This window comes from Eleutherodactylus coqui, chromosome 6 (assembly GCF_035609145.1).
Source record: "Eleutherodactylus coqui strain aEleCoq1 chromosome 6, aEleCoq1.hap1, whole genome shotgun sequence".
NCBI lineage: Eukaryota > Metazoa > Chordata > Amphibia > Anura > Eleutherodactylidae > Eleutherodactylus > Eleutherodactylus coqui.
In genome coordinates this window covers 164,451,588-164,471,603 of record NC_089842.1, presented here as the reverse complement: position 1 = coordinate 164,471,603, position 20,016 = coordinate 164,451,588, and the positions used below count along the sequence as shown (strand labels likewise).

Genomic DNA, 20,016 nt, shown 5'->3' with positions numbered 1-20,016 from the left:
AAAAATGGTATCAATGTAAACGACAGGACGTACCGTGCAAAATGAGCCCTCACACAACTATGTCGATGGAAAAATAAAAAAGTTATTGTGCGCAGAAGATGGAAACAGAAAATAATTTTAAAAAATTAAATATCTTTAAAAAAAAAAAAACTATATAAGTTTGGTATCGTAGTGACTCCTAGAATAAAGCTATCAAGTCCTTTTTGTTGCAGTTTGTGCGCCGTAGGAACAAGACGCACTGAAAGATGGCGAAATGTCGTTTTTTCATTTCTCTCAATTTAGAATTTTTTAAAAGTTTTTCAGTACATTAAATAGTACCATTAAAAAATGCAACTCATTCCACAAAAAACAAGCCCCCATACAGCTAGATCGATAAATAAAGGAGTTATGATTTTTTTTAAATGGGGGAGGAAAAAACTAAAATAGAAAAAAAACAAAAAAGCTCCATCACTAAGGGGTTAATAAAAGTGCGGTCAAGAACTGACAGTCCATTCAATGTAAACCAAACCCAGTGGCCATGCGGAGCCTATTAAAGGGGCGTCCTGGAAGTGCTGTGGCTGATGCCCTCTGGCTATAATGTGGGCTCTCTCTAGCTGGGGTAGTGTGTTATATAGGATTGGCAGGCAAGTCATCTCTTGCAGCTAGTCTTTATCAGGTCACTCATGTTTCACGTAAATTGCTCCTTTTTTTGCCCATGACCTTGATTCCAAAGAGTCCTAGTAGCCCAGGGCTAACTACCATATTGATTTACATTTTCAACACACTGGCTTCACACGGACGTATGAGTAATTGCGCATGCCTAAGCGCAACTTTCTCGTGCTATGAACGAGGTTACTTTGCACGTGTATCGGTGTATTCCACTGTACCTTTTCTGACCGCAGGGCGCGTTTTCTTGTGCACGGGACGCAAACTCACACAGATTGAAATGGCCAATTTGTCTAGTGAGGTCCAGATGTGTTCTGTTTTTTACAGTAGAATTACATAGCATTTCACACATCTCCTTGCGTATTTCATGAGCATCTGCGCACCCACCCAATGACTTTTAACGGGGACCTTTGCTGCGCAAACAAGCAGAATGATTGAGTAGGTTCTCTCTTTTTGTGTGCAGTTGAACTGCGCCAGCCAAAATAAACCCATTGAAATCAATGGGTTCTATTCTTTGCATATCATGCGCGCAAAATTTTGCGCAAGCAAATATGTCCGTGTGAAGCGGCTTTAGGTTGAGATCCTGGTTCTCCGTGAACATGAAGGAGTATTCTTGGTGTGGATAGTGCAAAAAGAGGTGACAAAGGTGAAAAACCGCTCTACCGTAGAAACAATCACACACAAAAATACAACTTTTGTTTGTTCTGGACAACCTGTTTCATGACTTCACTCACTTCCGCTCTCAGAGACACTCACACGTGGGAGAAATTACAGGGATTAAATGGCTGGGCAGCTTACTTGTAATATCAACTTCAGCGTTGGCAAGTGGAGGCAAGTTGGGAGATGAGAACGCATTGAAACTTCCAGCATCCACCTTAGTCACCCGGTTTCCCCTGTACAGCTTGTGATGAAAATACAGACACACCTGGGAAAACGAGCAAAGAGACAAGTTAGAGGAGAGCAAGTGTTTCAACACGACCAACCTGCCCTATAATGTGGGATTACTACAGAGGAGCTCATGGCTACACCGATATCCCAGAAGGCCCCATACGTCACAGATGTCAAGAGCAATCTGACATTATCACACCACAAGATTACAGTACCGGACTGGGATGCAATGTCCGATGGAAGCAAGTGACGTTTAGAGGACTGTCCCCAAATGTCTGAACCACTATATAGCCCACATTAACCCCAACCATGCCATTGTGTTGGGGTGGCATATGTTTTCACCTCTCAGGTGTCTTTTAGAACCCATGCCATGATATGCTGGTGCCATGCTCTTCGCTAAGCAGGTGCAGCTAATAAGTGACTGTCAGTATATATTTACAGTAGAAATTCTATTATCCGATAGGCCAGGCAGCATTTAAACAGCTTTTCACAAGGAAATATGGAATCAAATCAGATGGGATAGATCCAATTTGACCCCTTAATGACACGGCCTAATTTGGGTGTTGAGCTGTAGTTTTTTGGCACCATTGGGGTACATATAATGTAAAAAAAAATTTTTTTTGTAGGGCAGAATGAAAAAACAAAAATCAATAGTTTTTTATGCTGTTCAATTTGCGACAAATTACTTTTTCTGTGGGTTAATACGATTACAAGGATACTAAAATGATCTGTTTTTTTGCCTTTTTTTTCTTAGTAACATTTTTTTTTCTTTTGCAACGCTGCATGCAAAGACCATGGACAGAGCTCTGTGCGCACTTGTTTTTTGCAGGACAAAATGTAGTTTTTATTGATGCTATTTTGGGATATGTATGACTTGACTGATCACTTATTGCACTCTGAGAGGCAAAATGAACAAAAAAAACAGCATCTTGGCTCAGTTTTTTTTTTTAAAGGTTTGCCGTGCAGGATAAAAGTATTAATTGATTGGATGCTGCAATGCCAAACATATGGACTGCTTTATTTAATTTATTTTTTAAACAAAAAAAGGAAAATGGTGTGAAAAAAAGCCTTTTTTTAACGTGAATCTTTTTTTTTTTTTTTTTTTTACTATTATTTTTGTCATTTTTTAAAAAATATCCCTTTAGAGGGACTTGGACCTGCAATTTTCTGATAGCTCAGATAATGAACTGCACTACCTCTGTACTGCAGTGTATTATGTCATCTCCTTGTCAACACTTGCTATGGACATTTTAGTAGTCACGTTTATGGTGTAACCTATGGTAAATCTATGCCCAATGGATTAATAATCTCACTTGCTATGGCAGACCCGGAGCCACAGTTAGGCCTCCAGTTTCCATAACAACCCATTGGCCCTCTGATTTCATGGCGAAAGGTTGATAGGATCACAGAGGGAGCGCCTCCCTCTGTTAACTCTACACATGCCGTGGCCAGCAGTGATTGTGGCATGTAAGAGGCTAACAGGAGGCCGCCTCTCAGTCCTGATGTGAATGGTGCTGGCTTGGCTCCTGAGCCCATGCCATCTATACAATGTAATTATTCATCTTTGCACATAAACCGCTTCCCACCCAGGACATACATATATACCCTGGGGTGGAAAGGGGTTAAAGGGGTTGTCCAGTTTAAAAATCCCATTTTCATACACCCTATTGTGTTATTTTGAGTTAATAATGGAGTTCCTCTGTTCACAACTGTCATGTCTTGGCAAGATTGGTGAACAGTTACAGCATTTTGCATTGATTTTGTATGAGTGCTGTGTAATACTTCAGTTTCTATGTTCTGCCACCACAAGTGAAATGAACACTTTCTGCCAGGTTTCATGGAGATAACAGCTGGTCCCTGGGGTTCAAGCAGGAAAAAACAGCAATTAACTTATTGTCGTCCCCCCCCCCCCCTAAGAAGTAGGGACTATTCAATATGGAAAACCCCTTTAAATCATTGGTCACCAGCGGCTGTGCATGTACATATAAAGCACCCCTTTCCCTACATTTATGTAAATTGCTTTATTACACGCAACCTATCATTTGGTTCTACCCAACCCCAAAACACGTTATTCTTATACACTTTTTAATTAATAACTATCTGATAATCCGGAACTTTGGATAATCCAGCACCTGTGCCATATTAAAGGAAGTCGGTCACCTAATTTTAGTGATATGAGCAGATTACACAGTAGCATGTGAGAGGTTAGAATGAATCTATAGATCCCTTTATCAGTTTCCAGTGTGTTACCATTCCTGAGCTGTCCCTCCTCGATAGTGTTGAACGCCATATTCAAATTAACTCTGGAGCGTCCGATGGGTGGTTCACCTCTGTCCGCAGTCCGGGCTCGTTCCCTTCCCATCACGCCCATTTCGGTCCTTGTGTGTATGCTGCTCTGAGCGATCATGCGCATGCGTGGTGACATTAGTGCAGCAAAGGAGGGATCGCTCAGGAATGGTAAAACATTGGAAACGGATAAAAGTGTCTATCGACTCATCATAACAGCGCACATATAACTGGCTATTCTCAAGAGACCATTACCGCTCAAAATTTGTTCAAACGAACTTGAATTAAAACGGTCCCATATAAATGCAAAAAAAAAATCATTTACTATTCATTCACTAACGCCAACGACCTTAGTGGCAACATCAGCGCTCATGCAGTACTTTAGACGACGGACTAAGTGTGTAATCTGCTCGTATCCCTAAAATTAGGTGACAAGACTTCCATTAACGGCCTTTTAAAGGTTTTCGGTTTTTTACTTTACAGCTCTACTAGCCTGTAAATTCCAAATAGCGCAATTTCTAGCATAGCAATATTTTTAATAATAGTTAATAATCTCACATGGCTAATTTACATACACCATATTTTTACAATTCTGTAATAGATGCTAAAATAAACTGTACATAACAATATGAGATTGATCTCCCCACGATTTGTCAGCACTTGGCCTGCATACAAAGAGCGCAATTAGCAGAGGCCGTGTGTTGTGGAGCGAGGTTGACATTTACATATGAAGCGCAGCGGCAGAGGACGGGTTTTCTTTGGATCTGTGTGTACAGCGTTTAATGCCGCTTATGACTTTAATCCATTTAAATACTGTACACACATTAACAGGGAACATAAACACAGCGTACATGCAACATTTATCTGCATGAGACATCATTCATTCCATCTGCTCCACCGCAGCAAATACTAAGAATTACAATTAAACGTGAAGATTTCATTCCACATTTTAGATGGGTTCTTTCGGATGGGGCAGTGAGTCTTTGGAGCTATTCTGCTTGCGGAGTTGCTCCAATACATGAGTGAAAGTCATTTCAGGGAATCCTACAACTGCATGTTTGTAGATGAGAAAGAGTTGGTACGTGCTGGAATTAAAGTTTTGCACCATATCACCAAGACTACAGTCACATCCAAGTCCAGGAACTGAAGAAGAGCAAAGCATGTGAGCATACCAACCGGGATAGCGGTAGTGAAAACATAACTGCAATGGTATTGGCCAATTCCTGTACTATCTCAACAAACAGTAAGTGATGTGGAACCTTTATTCTTCAGAACCCGGACAACCCCTTTAACCCTTTCCAATCTACTGTCTGACGTCTGAAGACATTATGATTTAAGGCTGTACAGCTCCGATGTTGGAAAACGTCCGTCGGGGTTCTCTTACTGTATATTGCCAGCCTCTCTGCTGCCAGCAGATAGCGCCATTGTATAAGGGCAGAAAAAGAGTAACCCTAGGAAAACCAGAATACGAATTGGATTGGAAAGGGTAATTCATAGTTTTATGGGTTTCTTTAGACCCTAGATTTGTGACATATAGCACTTTCAACAGTTTTTCATTCACTTAAATAAAGCTTAAAAAGGAACCAGTGTCCTCCTATAAGCACCATAAACTAAGTTTTTGAGCAAAACCCTACTTTCACAGTCATTCGTGACTTTTTGACGACAGGCGCTACTGTACAGACTTTGATAAATTCTAAAGTATATCAGAAAGTTTTCATAATCCCTTAGTGACCAGGCTTTTTTGCTTTTTTCCATTTTTGTTTTTTCCTACTCCCTTTTAAAAAATCGTAGCTCCTTTATTTATCCATCGACGTCGCTGTATGAGGGCTTGTTTTTTGCGGGACGAGTTGTATTTTTCAATGGCACTATTTATTGTACCATATAATGTACTGAAAAACTTTTTTTAAATTCTTAGCAGAGAGAAATGGAAAAAAAAACGACATTCCACCATCTTTCGGTGCGTCCTGTTTCTACGACGCACAAACTGCAACAAAAACGACCTGATATTTTTATTCTATGGGTCAGTACGATTGCTACGATACCAAACTTATATACTATTGTTTTTGCTGTAGTACTTGTATTTTTTTTTAAGATATTAAATTTTTTTCAATTATTTTCTGCTGTCATTTTGTGCACGCGATAACTTTTTTATTTTTCCGTCGACGTAGTTGAGCAAGGGCTCATTTTTTGCGGGATGTCCTGTAGTTTCCGATAGTATCAATTTAGAATACATACGACTTTTTGATCGCTTTTTATTGCGTTTTTTCTGGGAGACAGTGTAACTAAAAAAATGCATTTCTGCCGTTTTTTTTTTTTCGGACGATGTTCAGCGTGCAGAAAAAATAATGCACTACTTTGATAGATCGGACTTTTACGGATGCGGTGATATCAAATACATATTTTTATTTTATGATTTAGATTTTTTAATAATAGATATGGAAAAAGGGGGGTGATTTAAACTTTTATAACTTTTTTTTTTTTTTTTACAATTTAAAAAACTTTATTGATTTTTTTTTTTTACTTTACTCTGAAGTCCCCCTGGGGGACTTTAACATGCGATGCTTTGATCGCTCCTGCAGTATGACGTAATGCTATAGCATTACGTCATACTGCTTTTTTACAGGCAGTCTTTCAAGCCACCCTGTGTGGATGGCTTGATAGGCAGTCTGCTAAGGCAGCCCTGGGGCCATTCATTAGGCCCCCGGCTGCCATGACACCTGCACGGATCCCCCGATCTCGCCGCGGGGGGGCCGTTCAGGGGATTTAAATGCCGCTGTTAGAATTGACAGCGGCATTTAAAGGGTTAATAGCCGCGATCGGCCAAACGGCCGATCGCGGCTATTGCCCGCGGGTGTCAGCTGTAATAAACAGCTGACGCCCGCGCTGTATGGAGGGAGATAGCGGCGCTACCTCTCTCCATACCTGTCCTGCAGCTGCAGGACGTAAAAACACTATGGCCCCGTCGTTAAGGGGTTAAATAGAGTTTTAAAGGGAATCCGTCACCTAATCTCAGTACTTATAGGATAAGTCCCGCGAAATTCAGTGGTGTTATTTTTATACTTACCGGGCTCCTCATTCCCACATGGTTGCCCCTGGAAGTCTGGACTGTCTATCAGCGCATTCCACTGTTCTCTATGGGACTGAATGAGAAGAGACACGGGAACGCGGAGCCCGGTAAGTATAAAAATGACACCCATGGACTCCGCAAGACTTCTCTTATAAGCACCACAACTTGGTTTATGGTGCTTCTAGAGGTGATAGGTTCCCTTTAAACTCTATATATGAAAAAGTGTAGAATTTTCTGATATACTCTAGGGGAATTTATCAAAGGCTGTATGATCACCTCCTGTCTTCAAAAAGTCAGACATTTTTGTGTAAGTAGGGTTTTGCTCAAGAGTTTTCTGACTTTTTGTTGTTGCACACATCACACGCCACTTTCCCAAAGTAGAGAGAAAAAGGGGTGGTGTTTGTTCAGCTGTGATCAAGACCGCTGGCTGGTGGAAACGGGTCTTCAGTGCTGCGTGATGTCCTGTCTATAAGGAAAATAGGCATATTTTGTACAGAGAGCTGACACTTTCTCGGGTTTGGTGTTTGAGGGGCATGAGGTTTTTAGACAAACTTAAGAAATGCAACTTTTTAAAAAGTGGCTAAATTTGTCACAATCTCACTCCAGTAACGAGGTATGGTAAAAAGGGACTCCACATCTTAGGCATATTTAAATATGCAACCAATTTTTCATCATTGTAGAATATTTGATACATTTTTTACAAAAACAGCAACACAGTTTACAGCAAAACTGACAACAAAAACAAAAAAAAAATAAAACAAAAAAAAGGACAAGATAAATTTTCTCCTTTGCCTGTCAATTCCTCGCCATTTTCAAGGTGCTAGTTTGCAGTCAATGATAAACAAACACTTGTTCAATCAGAGACAGGTAGAATGGTAGAGTTGGAAGGAACCTCCAGGGTCATCGGGTCCAACCCCCTGCTCAGTGCAGGATCACTAAATCATCACAGAGGTTTATTTTCACTACAGGCTGTAAACCCAGTCCTGTCTACACAATGCTCTATGAGCTCAACAGCTCGGACTGCAAACTGATGCACAGTGGAGGACTACTAGAGATATCTGTGTGGCTACTACTGATGCATTTAGCTCACAGAGCATTGTCAAGACTGGATACGCTTCTCAGCTGAGCACAGGATAGTTAACAGGGTTGTCCAACAGACATTTTTATAACGACAACAGGTTCCCCATGCTTGAAAGTAATAAACAAGATAATAGTCACCTCTCCCGGCGAGATGAGCATTAGCTCGTATGTTATTTGCAAGCATGGGAAACCAGTTTTCACAATAAAAATTTCAGTTGCATAACCCCTTTAAGTACAGGCTTGCTGCCAAGAGCTTTCTCATTCACTGACAGCAAGCTAGGATCTTGAAATGGTGAGCAATTTAAAGTATAGTTAGAAAGTTTTAGAACTTTTCATGCACAGCGATTTAAAGGGTTTTGTGACATATTTTAGCTGAAAATGGTATGTCTGCACCACACATACTGTAGTAAAGCCCCTCAGCAGCTTTATAGTTTTTACTTTTCTGATTATCTCCCATCTATTTACAAGCCGAACTTCCAACCTGCGACAATATCCAGTCTTCAGAGACAACATCTCCCACTGAATCTCATCTGGCTCCAGATCAGCCCACCACACCTTCTTTGCAATATCCAAGCTCATCGACTACACCTCGCTGTGCATTTTTGTACTCCTCCCCCTGTACGATTTTTGTGCCGAGTCACGCAGGCGCAGTGTAAGCTATGGACTGAGCGGTGCAAAACCTGTGTATGTGAAACATGCATGTTCTGGGAATATGTGAGCTGATCCTTACCCTCCCTGCATGCGATGTCAGGAACGATTGTAAAATCATTGAGAGAAAAGGCACGTCAGTAGAAGTATCAAAACTTCGGTTGGGCGGCATTATGTGACCTACGAAGCAATCTGGCGTGCTATTCGCTCTCTGACCCCCCAAAAATATTGAAAAAGTGTTTTTGCTTAAAGGGGTAGTATTCCGAACATCTAACCCCTTTTAGTACTGATGACGTATCCTTAGGACAGGTCATCAGTAGTTGATCAGCAGGGTCCGCCAATAGGAGCCCCCCCCCCCCCCCCCGATCACCTGCTCTCATCCCCCAAACTCACTGCAGATGCACTGGGGGTTGTAGCCGGACATGCTGTAGAAGGTATAGATCCCATTGATTTCAATAGGAGCAAAGCTGTCTATTACATTTCAGGCTTTGACTGGAGACGAAGTCTAATAATATAATAGGCTTTGCTCCCACTGACATCAATGGAAGCTGCACATTATATAGAAGCTTCAGCTCAGACTAAATTAGGACATCTGATCCTGCTGCAGGAAGCATGGGGCTGAGATCAGGTGATCGCGAGGGTGCCAAGCGGTAGACTCCCTCCACTAATGATAATCTTAAGGATAGTACTAAAATAGTTAATGTGTCATTGTCTTTATGCACTTGTTTAGCACCAGGAAACCTTTTTAAGCTTTAATAACCTAAAAAAAAGAGAGAATTTCTTATGGCTAATGTCCACGGGCGTTTTTTCACCGTGTATTACATGTGCGTGATATATGGCAATAAAAGTCAATGGACGATCATTCTTCCATTGTTCTGCATATCGATAAGTGCGTGGAAAAAAATAAGTGCTGCATGCTCTATTCTATCACGTAATAGGCACGTAAGCCCCCATTGAACTCTATGGAAGCATGTGAATACGCAGAGCTTACACAACCCACTGTGTAAGCCTTGCGTGTGAAACGCTTGTTGCCTAACAAAATGCGAATTAAATTACTGTATATGCTTATTTCACAGGCTGCGTTTTTTTTTTCAAGTGTGTATAGTAACGCGGTTACATACGCAGCCATACTCGCACACCAAAAAAAAAAAAACGCATACGCACTCAGAAGCGGGGAAATACGCAGGCTGTGATATGCAGCATTTTGCACAGACGTGGGTGGACATGAGCCCTTAAAGAGTTGCCAAATGGGTATACGGTAATAGAATAACTAAGTGAAGTAAAGAACGGTTAATAAGATAGCGCCCCCTATAGTTGTGTATCCCCTAAAAATGATTCTGCTGAACCGTTTTATCCATTTATTCTTAGCCCCACAAATAAAATAGCTTTACAAGAAATAGAGTATATGTATGACTAGTCATTTCTGAGAACTGGCATAACTACAACCAGAAGTTGTAAACTGCCCTCTAGTGTCCAGATTAGGAAATTAACATCTTCTTGAAAAGCACACTTCTTTATAGGACAAACAGCAATTTACTAAATGAATCTGAATATTATCCCCAGGGGCAGCCGCAGACAGAAGAGGCCCCTGTGCTGCAATTACTAATATACTGCATGAGAACCTTATCCCTAGGGGACCACCGGTAATTGTGAGCCATGGGAGTCATTAGCCTAGTCTTTTGCATGCAGTCTAGTAGGAAATCTCTAAATCTGAGAACGTACCGAATAACATGTGCAGGAACTGAAAGAGCTCAACAAAGCTAAACACGTAAATTACTATACGTGTTTGGTGACTATGATTGCTCGAGGACTTTGGGACCCATTGCTGTACTTTATGATGGACGAAGCAAGCATGATTTCATTTATATGGGCATGTGAATTCACAGAATATGAGGTGCTGGTCTACTGAAAATCCCCACCTGACTCCCAAAACACCACCACCACCAGAAAACTGGCATTTACGGAAGAACGAACTATGAGCAAGGAGTTATGGCCACCACGTTCCCTGGACTCATCCACCTGCAATTTTTATCTATGGGGAAATTTAAAGCAAAAAGTGCATGCCAATAATCCACATCCCCCTGGATAAAGTTAAAAAAAAAATGCAGCATCACCGTTGAAGAGCTGCAGGCAGTATCAGCCAACATGTTGTAACATGCCCACAAGTGCATAAAAGTAAAAAGAATACTTCCAGCATCTGTTGTAAAATGTGGGTAAAATCAATAAAGCCTTGGGAAAAAAAAAAATTAACTTACTCGTTCTTCTTGTCACCCCAGAACTGTCAGAGGTGGATGACTTTTTTGTGGCCTACCATGTATCTTTAGTGCTTACAACCCTTTCTCGGAGCTTTACAATTCCATTAAACTTGAGCACAATTTTAACCTACAGATAGGCGACTACTTCGTGACATCATGTGATTTTCATTGGCAGTTGTCATAGCAGACCATTTTCAATGGCTTCCATTGGGGGTATAGCCAATCCAGGACATTCTTGCATTCCTCTGAGGCTGCTGCATTGCGGTCACATCCAGTGTGTGACAATGGTGCGCTGCTACCTGCAGTGTCCGAGCCGTTCTCCAGTAACTAGTATTATTACTCTGACAAGTACAGACGAACTCAAAGAATACTATAACCGGGTTTTACTCCCAGACCCAAGCTATTAGAACGAAAGAGCTGTGAGATGTACTTTGTATTAATAGTTTCAAAACAGTCAAAAAACAAAAGCAAGCTGACCTCTGGAATGACAAACTGGCCAGCAATCAACAGCGCCCCCAAGAGGTTATCACGACCATCGTTCCGCATCTCATAGATAGGAACCTGCAAGAAATAAAGAGCATATTTTTCTGCTTTTTCCCAAGGCAACAGCTTTATAAGCATTATGGTTACTTAGGCTTCCCATTGAGTCATAATTTTCATACACTTTCCCTTTGGAGACTGTCCGTCATACACAAACATGGCTGCAGAGGCTTACACAACGAGGTTGTACACAATTATAAAAATGTGGCTTCAGAAACAGCGCCACATTTATTTACTGTCTGTGTCTGGTATTGCAGCTGAGGTCTATTGAAGAGAATGGAACTGAGCTGAGATACCACATAGAGCTTTTGGATAGGTGTGCTGTTTTAGGAAGAAAGTAGCCATGTCTTTATAATCCTGGACAACCCCTTTAACCCTTTCCAATCCACTGTCTGACGTCTAAAGACATTTCGATTGAAGGCTGTACAGCTCCGATGTCAGAAGACGTCCGGCAGGGTATTCTTACTGTAGATTACTGGCCACTCTGTTGTCAGGGGCCTCTCCAGCATGTCCCATACCACAGTACTGGATCTAGCCAGCAGATGGTGCCATTGTATAATGGCAGAAAGAGAAAGCCCCCTAGGAAACCCGGAATCCAAAATTGGATTGCAAAGGGTTAAGTAAAGAAAAAACTAGAAAGTCATCCATCTTAACTAATAACAAGTGCCTCGAGAAAAATGAGAGAAGAAACCTACTGGGTTACTCTCAGCAACTTCACTTTTCCTTGGCAACGATTTTTTAAAAATTTTTCCAATAGCTATCATACATACTTGTGTAAGCACAGTTAAAGTGGTTGTCCCTTTTGTAACAGTTTTGCTGCAGGAAGCAGTCAGCTCCGTACATTGCACAGTGGCTCGGGTTGGTACTGCAGTCTGAGCCCTAATAAGCCCACTGCACAAATAGTGAGCGTTCTCCTTACTGCAGCAAAACCTTGGGACAACCCCTTTAATAGCAAGATCAACCAAGTAAAAGTTGAGACCCGTAAATGGTCACTGCATGCTTTCGTGCAGCAATGCACTACTTAGGCCATTCACTTTGCTGAATTTGTTGCGGATTCCACATTAAATCCATGTTGCATTCATTTGAATGGAAATCCATGCCATAGTTTACAAGGCACAGATTTCAGATTCACAATGCAGGAAACATTTGGACAGGTTTAATCTTGATGCAGAATTTGTGTTGGATTATCCACATGTGGATTAGTCACACTGAGCGTGGCTAACATGTCAATGCAAATCTGTGGCAGGAATTATAGGCTTAGCGGTGGTGGATCACGATCCGAATTTTCGGATACAGATTTTGCTCGTATAAACATACCCTAAAGAAAAATCCACAGTGTTGACTTCTAGGTCACGGGGTGACAATATGGCCGACATTACATCTCCCATAGTTTTCCTATAATTCTAAATGTTAAATACACCTACCTTTAAGGGAAGGGATATATGTTCCCTTCTTTTAAAATTATGGACGTTGAGTAAGGGCCCTTTTACACAGAGCAATTAATCGTTCAAATGAAAGTTGTTTGCTTTCAAACGTCATCCGTTTACATGTGCAGATAATAGTTTAAAGGGGTTGTACAAATTATGTAAAGGGCATCTCACCGACCCCCTGTGGCGTAAAATAAAGCACCGCTTATATCCAGCCAAGGGCTCCGGGTCCCCCTGTTGATATCATGTTTACAGGCTGCAGTCAGACTGAGGCGTCTCCAAACAAGCTGCTGCAGCCAATGACGGCCTTCAATAATAACCACTGAGCGTTGTCATTGGCTGCAGCAGCAGGTTTTCAGGACATCACATGCTGACTGCATGAAGTAAACAGCATAACAGAGACCAATGCCGCAGGCGGGGGTGAGCAGGGAGCGGTGAGCATCAGCTGCTTTGTTATTTAACACTACAGGGACCCGCTGAGATGCAGTTAACATAATTTGGACAGCCTCTTTAAATTTTTTTTTATCACAGCTGATTCAGTCCATCGTTGGTCTGTCAGGGGAATCTGGAAATGACTGGGAATGGTCTGCGAACAAATGAGCCTTTCACATGTAAAGACTAGCAAACAACGAAGGCTGATTTCTAGGTTAGTATAAAATGAATGATAAACGAATTATCGTTTAATTGTCGGCCATGTTTACACTGAACGATTATTGTTCATTTGCACACAATTTAATGATAATGGCAAAAGGACGCCAAGAGTCATACTGGTCATCACTCAGCTTACCAGAAACACATGTAATGGCCGAATAGAATGTTAAACACCCCGATAAGGCCCGGAACGATTATTCAAAACGTTGTTGAGTCTTGCGACAATGAAAGATAATTGCTCAGCACTAGAGAGGAGCGGGTATACTCGCTAAAGGCAATTGCTCGAGCGAGCATTGCCTTTAGCAAGTACCTGCCCGCTCGAGACGGAAGTTTCAGGTGCCGGCAGCGGGCAGGGAGCTGCGGGGGAGAGTGGGGAGGAACGGAGGGGAGATCTCTCTCTCTCTCTCTCTCCCCCCTACTGACTGCCACTACTCACCGCCCCCCCCCCCCCCCCCGGCACCCGAACCTTCTGCCTCGAGCGGGCAGGTACTCGCTAAGGGCGATGCTCGCTTGAGCAATTGCCTTTAGCGAGTATACTCGCTCATCTATACTCAGCACAAAGACAAAGATTGAACAAGGAATGGTAGTTTGCTTATCATTCGTCGTTCATTTTATGCAGTCATAAAAGTCATCATTGCAGGTAAAAGGCGATCGTTCAGTCGTTCACTGACAATCCCCAGGCATTCCCAGACTCCCATGACAGACCTTGGATGACCTGAAAAAGCTATGACGCAAAAATATACTGATTATCTGTACATGAAAATGGACGTCACTTGGAAGCAAATGGCTCGATCATCATTCGCTCTCCATTGGAAACAGAATACATAGACAAACAATACGAAGGCAGCAGCCAGCGCAACTGGTGCATTACCACAGAGAATGAGGCAAAGGTAAGTCTTAAAATGCACCGACTTACCTGAGATCCAGTCAGCACAATGGTTTTACCCAGGTTCTCACACATAAAGGACAAGGCAGATGCCGTGTAAGCCATAGTGTCTGTCCCATGAAGAACGACGAAACCATCGTATTGCTCGTAGTTTTTCTACATGGAGCACAAAGAAAAAGAAGAATCAGACTCCCATTACTACAAAATGATGGCCAACACCACAATCCCCCAGACCCCCGTTAGAAGGATAAACTGTAACATATAAAGTAGAAAAAAGATCAGAAAATCAATACAGATCACGGCCTTTCAGTGCCAGCCTTGGATAGCCAGCAATTACTTTGTTCTTGACATTAAAAGTTCCCCTAAGGTTCCTCCTGACACTACCAAAGTGAGAGGACAGTAAATCAGAAACATCCGTACAGGTAGAAAAATAGCAGAACCATACATATTATATATATATTGACAATTTCCCGGGAGTCCTGCCAAAATCTTATCTCGAGGATCTTATAAGTGGATTACACCTTGTAGGTCGGGTTCACAGCTGCTATCATCTGCAGTATTTTTTATTCTGCAACCTTCAAAAGGGAGTTTTGATTATTTCAGTTTATGGTACCGTTGCTAGGATATGCCAAAACGCCATAGACCGGGTCAACCACTTGGAGCTCCTGAGAAATCCGTAAGGGGAGGGGGGAATAGGCTGCAGCGGTAGAAAAACACACAGACCCCTACTAGGGTAGCAGAATTAGTGCAGATTTTCTCTAGCGGAAATTCTGCACCAAAAAGTGCACCATTAGTGCAGATTTGGATGCAAATCCGCAGCAGACGTCACCCCTTCCATTGAAAGGGTGAAATCTGCAGCGGATCCTCGTCAAAATCCACAATAAAATATGTTGCACAAAACATGCTGTGGATTTTGATGCTGACTGACACCAAAGTACGCTAAATGAGAAAGTACTCTTTAACAAGTCTCATTCCAGATAGTACAAGACAGCCTCATTCATTTACATAGGACTGCAGGTTTCTGCAAACAACTTAATATCAACGTGGGAAACTTTGTCTTCTTCTCTGTAGGGATTGGAGGTGGTTCCAATGGTTGAAAAAAATTAGCCCATGAAGTTATGGCATATTCTTACCAAAACACCCTAACTTTATATTGTAAGTCTACCCCTTTATTCCCAGTCCAGACCTATACCTGGGGGATGGGGTTGTAATAAATCACGACATATCCATGGGACGGATCGTACATTAAAGAAAAGGTGAGTAATAGTCCATTATTTCATCATCTTTATATATAAAAGGGATCAGGATTTACAACTACTTATTGTATTGCTGCAGTAGATACAGGTATAGATATAGGTTCCTGCCACCAAGCATAAAGAAATGACACTACACAACTGTGTGATACCACAGCTCCCTCTAGTGCCCAAGCAGTGAATACGACACTACAGAAAGTTTAAAGAAAATAGGATACAGAACGATCAGTTTTATATCGTTAACTGGGCAACAAGTTCTGCCAATTTATAAGGATAAAGTAAATAAATCAGCTTTAAAGAGACAGACACTTGTAATCCCAGCTAAGCTAATACTAGAACTAATGGCAGCAGAGGTGGGGGGCTAGTACGGCCCTATTACACTGCACAGCTGGAAGGATTAGCCATGTGCTTTCAGATAAAAGTAACTTTATCCTTCTTGCACAGATAATCACATTTTTGTAAAGACTTAAAGGAAAATAGAGAACATCTAGATGTGAGAATTTTCAGCTGCAGGTTTCCCCGCTTCATACCTTGATGTCCATGCCGATTTTCGCCCAGTCGTCAGTACTCATATTGCAAGAGTCGAGAAGAGGGGAATATTCCAGTATAGTATACACAATCCGCTTATTCTGCTTAGAAAGCCTATAACATATGGAGGAAGCAAAGAGAAGAAAAATCACCAAGACTCCAAGTCACACAGTGTAAGTGAATGGCCTAAAAGGCCACTCCGGCTAGTTGGCTAGCATTATCTTGGTTATTTATTTCCTACTACCGGTATGTGAATATTTCCGGACTCCTTTTCCTTAGCTGGTCATGTAATTTCAATTGTGCCCAGCTCAGATTTACCTGGGTTTCTGTGCTTTCACATCAGTCAGTAAGGCCGCCTGCAGACGGCCGGGTCGGATACGGCTGCAAGAATTCTCGCTGCGGGACCCGCCCCCAGCCCCTGCAGAGAGCAGCGCGTACTCGCCCGCGGCCCGCAGCTACGGCTCTTTCATGTGCCGGCTGCCGGGTAGCCGACACATGCGCAGAGAGGAGCCGGCGGCCGGTGAGTGACGTTTCTGTGCGGGGCTCATAGAGCCCCGCACAGAAATAGAACATGCTGCGGTTTGTTTGCCGCTCGAGATTTCGCGCGGACAAACCGCGGCCGTCTGCATAGGATTGCGTTTGCTAACGCAATCCTATGGCACCTTCCAAGGGCGGAAATTCCGCGGGAGATCCCGCCGCGGAATTTCCGCCCGTCCGCAGGCGGCCTTAAACTCTTCTGTGATGCACCCTACCACACAAGCTCTTTAAACAGGGACACAGACATTCCTATCACAATTACTGCTGATGATTCGAAGATCCTGCAATGCAGTTATAATAGAGGAGATCATAGCTCATCCTCCCGACTGTAGAATTATGGTCTGTAGTTTATTTAAGTGAATGAAGAAGGTAAAGGCATTCTCCTCCCAGCAGGCAGAGATGGTACTGGCTCTAGCTGTTCGTATAATGCTGTGCTGATGCCTCATGGTATGGCATGGTGTTAGGATAGCATGAGGAAAGTTAGCAGGAAGAAATCTCATCATCAAGATGGTGCCTGATAAGCATCAGACAGGGGGGCTGCTTTGTGTTTTCACCAGAGTAGCCCTTTAAAGGGAAAGACTACTTTTGAAATACCGGTATACATAGACAGCATTACAAGATATTAAGTAAAGCAAAGTATTTCCAAAATTACTCATTTCATAATGATCCTAAGCATTGAGTTACGAACACAGTAGCACCTCAATCCACTGGAGAGCAAATGGCGGGGTGGGGGTGGGGGGCACAAAATTCAGCAAGAACAAAAAGTAACAAAAAGTTTGTGCTATGGGAAACTAAGAGTAACCCTTAAACCAACTAGTGTGTACTCCCTTCTCACCAATTGACAACAGAATGTATAATGAAGAAAGCTCACTAATTGGCATATGCTAACGAGCTCTTCCTCCAAGCGGAATCATTACCGTTGCTGAACGAAGCACATCAATTGGTAGCTGAACAACCCGCATACTTTCATCCCCCAAGATTTGCCTGTAATTAATTGAGCTTCACATCTGAATACATTCCCCCACTTCCAAGGTCGGGAGGCCCGAGTATAACCCTCAGAGGTCGGGCAATGCTTGGCACAGCTGAATCATTAACAGGCCCCTAAAGTCTGAGGACCAAAGGCTGCGATCCTCTATATGCAAACACAATTACGGTATCTTACTGCATGTGTAATGACCAAATCTATCATTAGCATGAAATTAATTTACTGTCTACAAATCCACACTTTATTTACGTCACTTTTTTATTTATTTAACAAGTATTTCGTTCCACTAAAAAGTTTATCAAAATGCAAAGGGGTTGTCCAGTTTCCAGACAACAATCCCCCGATAGGGCCCCCTGTGCTAAAATAACAAAAGGAATCACTAGTCCTCTGCCAGCACTGTAGCCCCACCAGGGTCCCCATGTTTGTTGTGGCAGATGTCACCAAAAGTCACCTGACCATTGCAGCAATTCAGTGGGAACCACCCTTTCTCCCAGCATCAGCGCTCACATCCTGGAGTTCGAAACGGTGATGTTGCAGTGATCAGGTGACTTCTGGTGACATCATCTGCCACAGCAAACACTGGGACCACAGTGGAGCTGCAGCACTGGATCATGACAACAGAGGAGCAGCAAGTACTGCAGTGGGCGCTCTAGAGGGAATGTTGTCCAGTAACCAGACAACTCATTTAAAAGCATTTCCCACTAAAATACAAAATTGCCATCTCCATGAATCATTCCCTATATTACACAATTATCCCATTTAAAGGGGTATTCCCTCAATACAGATCCTTTCTCAATCCGTTAAAGATTAGAATTTTCTTTTTCCCCTCCTTTATCCCCATTTTTTAAGAGCTATAACTTTTCTCCATTTTCTGTGGACTCGGCTATACGAGGGCTTGGTGTTAGCGGGACGAGTTGTATTCTTAATAGTTCTATTTAACATACCATATAAGGTATTGAGAAAATTTCAAACATTTTTAAGAGGGATGCAATAGAAAAAAAAATTTGTTACATCGTTTTTTGGGATTTGTCTTTTAAATGTATCATTGCTTCAGGGGGAAAAAAAACTTCTTAAAAAAAATATCCTTGTGTTGCAATATTCTCAGACCTGTAACTTTTTTATTTTTCGGTCACTGTGGCTGTGATCACTTTTTATTCTTTTTTTTTTCGATCGGGTGCCCAAAAAAAAGCAATCCTGGCATTATGTTTTTTGTTTTTTTTGTAAATGGCATTCACTGGGTAGGACAAATAATTATCTATTTTAATAATGTGGACACAATGATACCAATGTTTAATATTTTTTATCATTTACATGAAAAACGTGAAGAGTTTTTTTTTGGGACTTTTAATATTTAAAAAAAATATTATTCAACCTATTCTTATGCTTTTTTTCATTTAGTCCCTACAGAGGACCTGAACGTACAATAGCTTGATCATTTCTAAACCATTTCTGTCACCATCTTTTTGCACCCCTCTCTGAGAGCAGCAGTGACATGCCTGTTGTATGTAGTAGTTTTGGAGAAACTTGCCTTTGATCACTATCAGCAGTACATGCATAAAGGACTACTTAAAGTAGTCCTAGATATTCATGAGCTGCAGCTAGCTACGCCCAATGATTGACAGCTCTCTGCTTATTACTGTGCATAAGGAAAGAGCTGCCAATCAGTGGCCAGAGTGTCGCTAGTCTGCAGCTCATGAATATACATGGTAGGGGTGCACAACAGGGCACCAAAGTGCCCCCCTTCTGGCTGGCTGCTTAGGAGTCCTGTCACTTTGACTGCTGCATCTCAACAGTTGACTGCAGTGATCAGAGCTAGCTCAATTCCCTGCAGTTGCAGACAGGCATCAGCTGTCAGAAATAGGCAGCACCCGTCAGGTACTGAGCAGGTTCGACTCCCAAGCCTGCTCCATTTAACAAATGCCACATATTTAAGTGGTCCTTATGGGCTTAACATGTACTACTTAAAAACAACAATACATCGATTTGTAATAATTATATGGTTCAAAAGAAATATGTCCCCAAAGTCTACTATATTAACCGAGAGAGCTGCTGATGGTTACATCCAGCACTTTCTAATGCTGGTGTGCAGATTTGTGCTGGGAGTTCTGGCCAGGCAATAGGGACTTAGGGTCCTTTTATACAGGACGACTGTGGGGCCCCTCAGCACCCGACCGTTGTCCTAGCAATAATCGCTCCTGTGCTCTTACACAGGAATGAGGATCACACAGCGAATACAGGCAGAGCACGCCATAGATCTATTCCACCCGCCCCATTCATAGATGAACAACTACTTGTTTACACAGACAGATCATTGTTTGATGATTTTTATGCCTGCAGAAA

General features: G+C 42.1%; 1 protein-coding gene across 2 annotated transcripts in view; it reads right to left on the bottom strand.

The window, feature by feature from the left end:
• The window catches only part of ASPG (asparaginase), a 97,057-nt gene that overhangs the window by 60,803 nt on the left and 16,238 nt on the right, over window positions 1–20,016 (bottom strand). For both annotated transcript variants that reach the window (XM_066608140.1, XM_066608141.1), the window contains 4 exons: window positions 16,157–16,268; window positions 14,404–14,529; window positions 11,347–11,430; window positions 1,444–1,570 (listed from right to left, as the gene is read on the bottom strand). In XM_066608140.1, coding sequence (XP_066464237.1) covers window positions 1,444–1,570; window positions 11,347–11,430; window positions 14,404–14,529; window positions 16,157–16,268 — 449 coding nt within the window. The remainder of the gene's footprint in view (window positions 1–1,443; window positions 1,571–11,346; window positions 11,431–14,403; window positions 14,530–16,156; window positions 16,269–20,016) is intronic.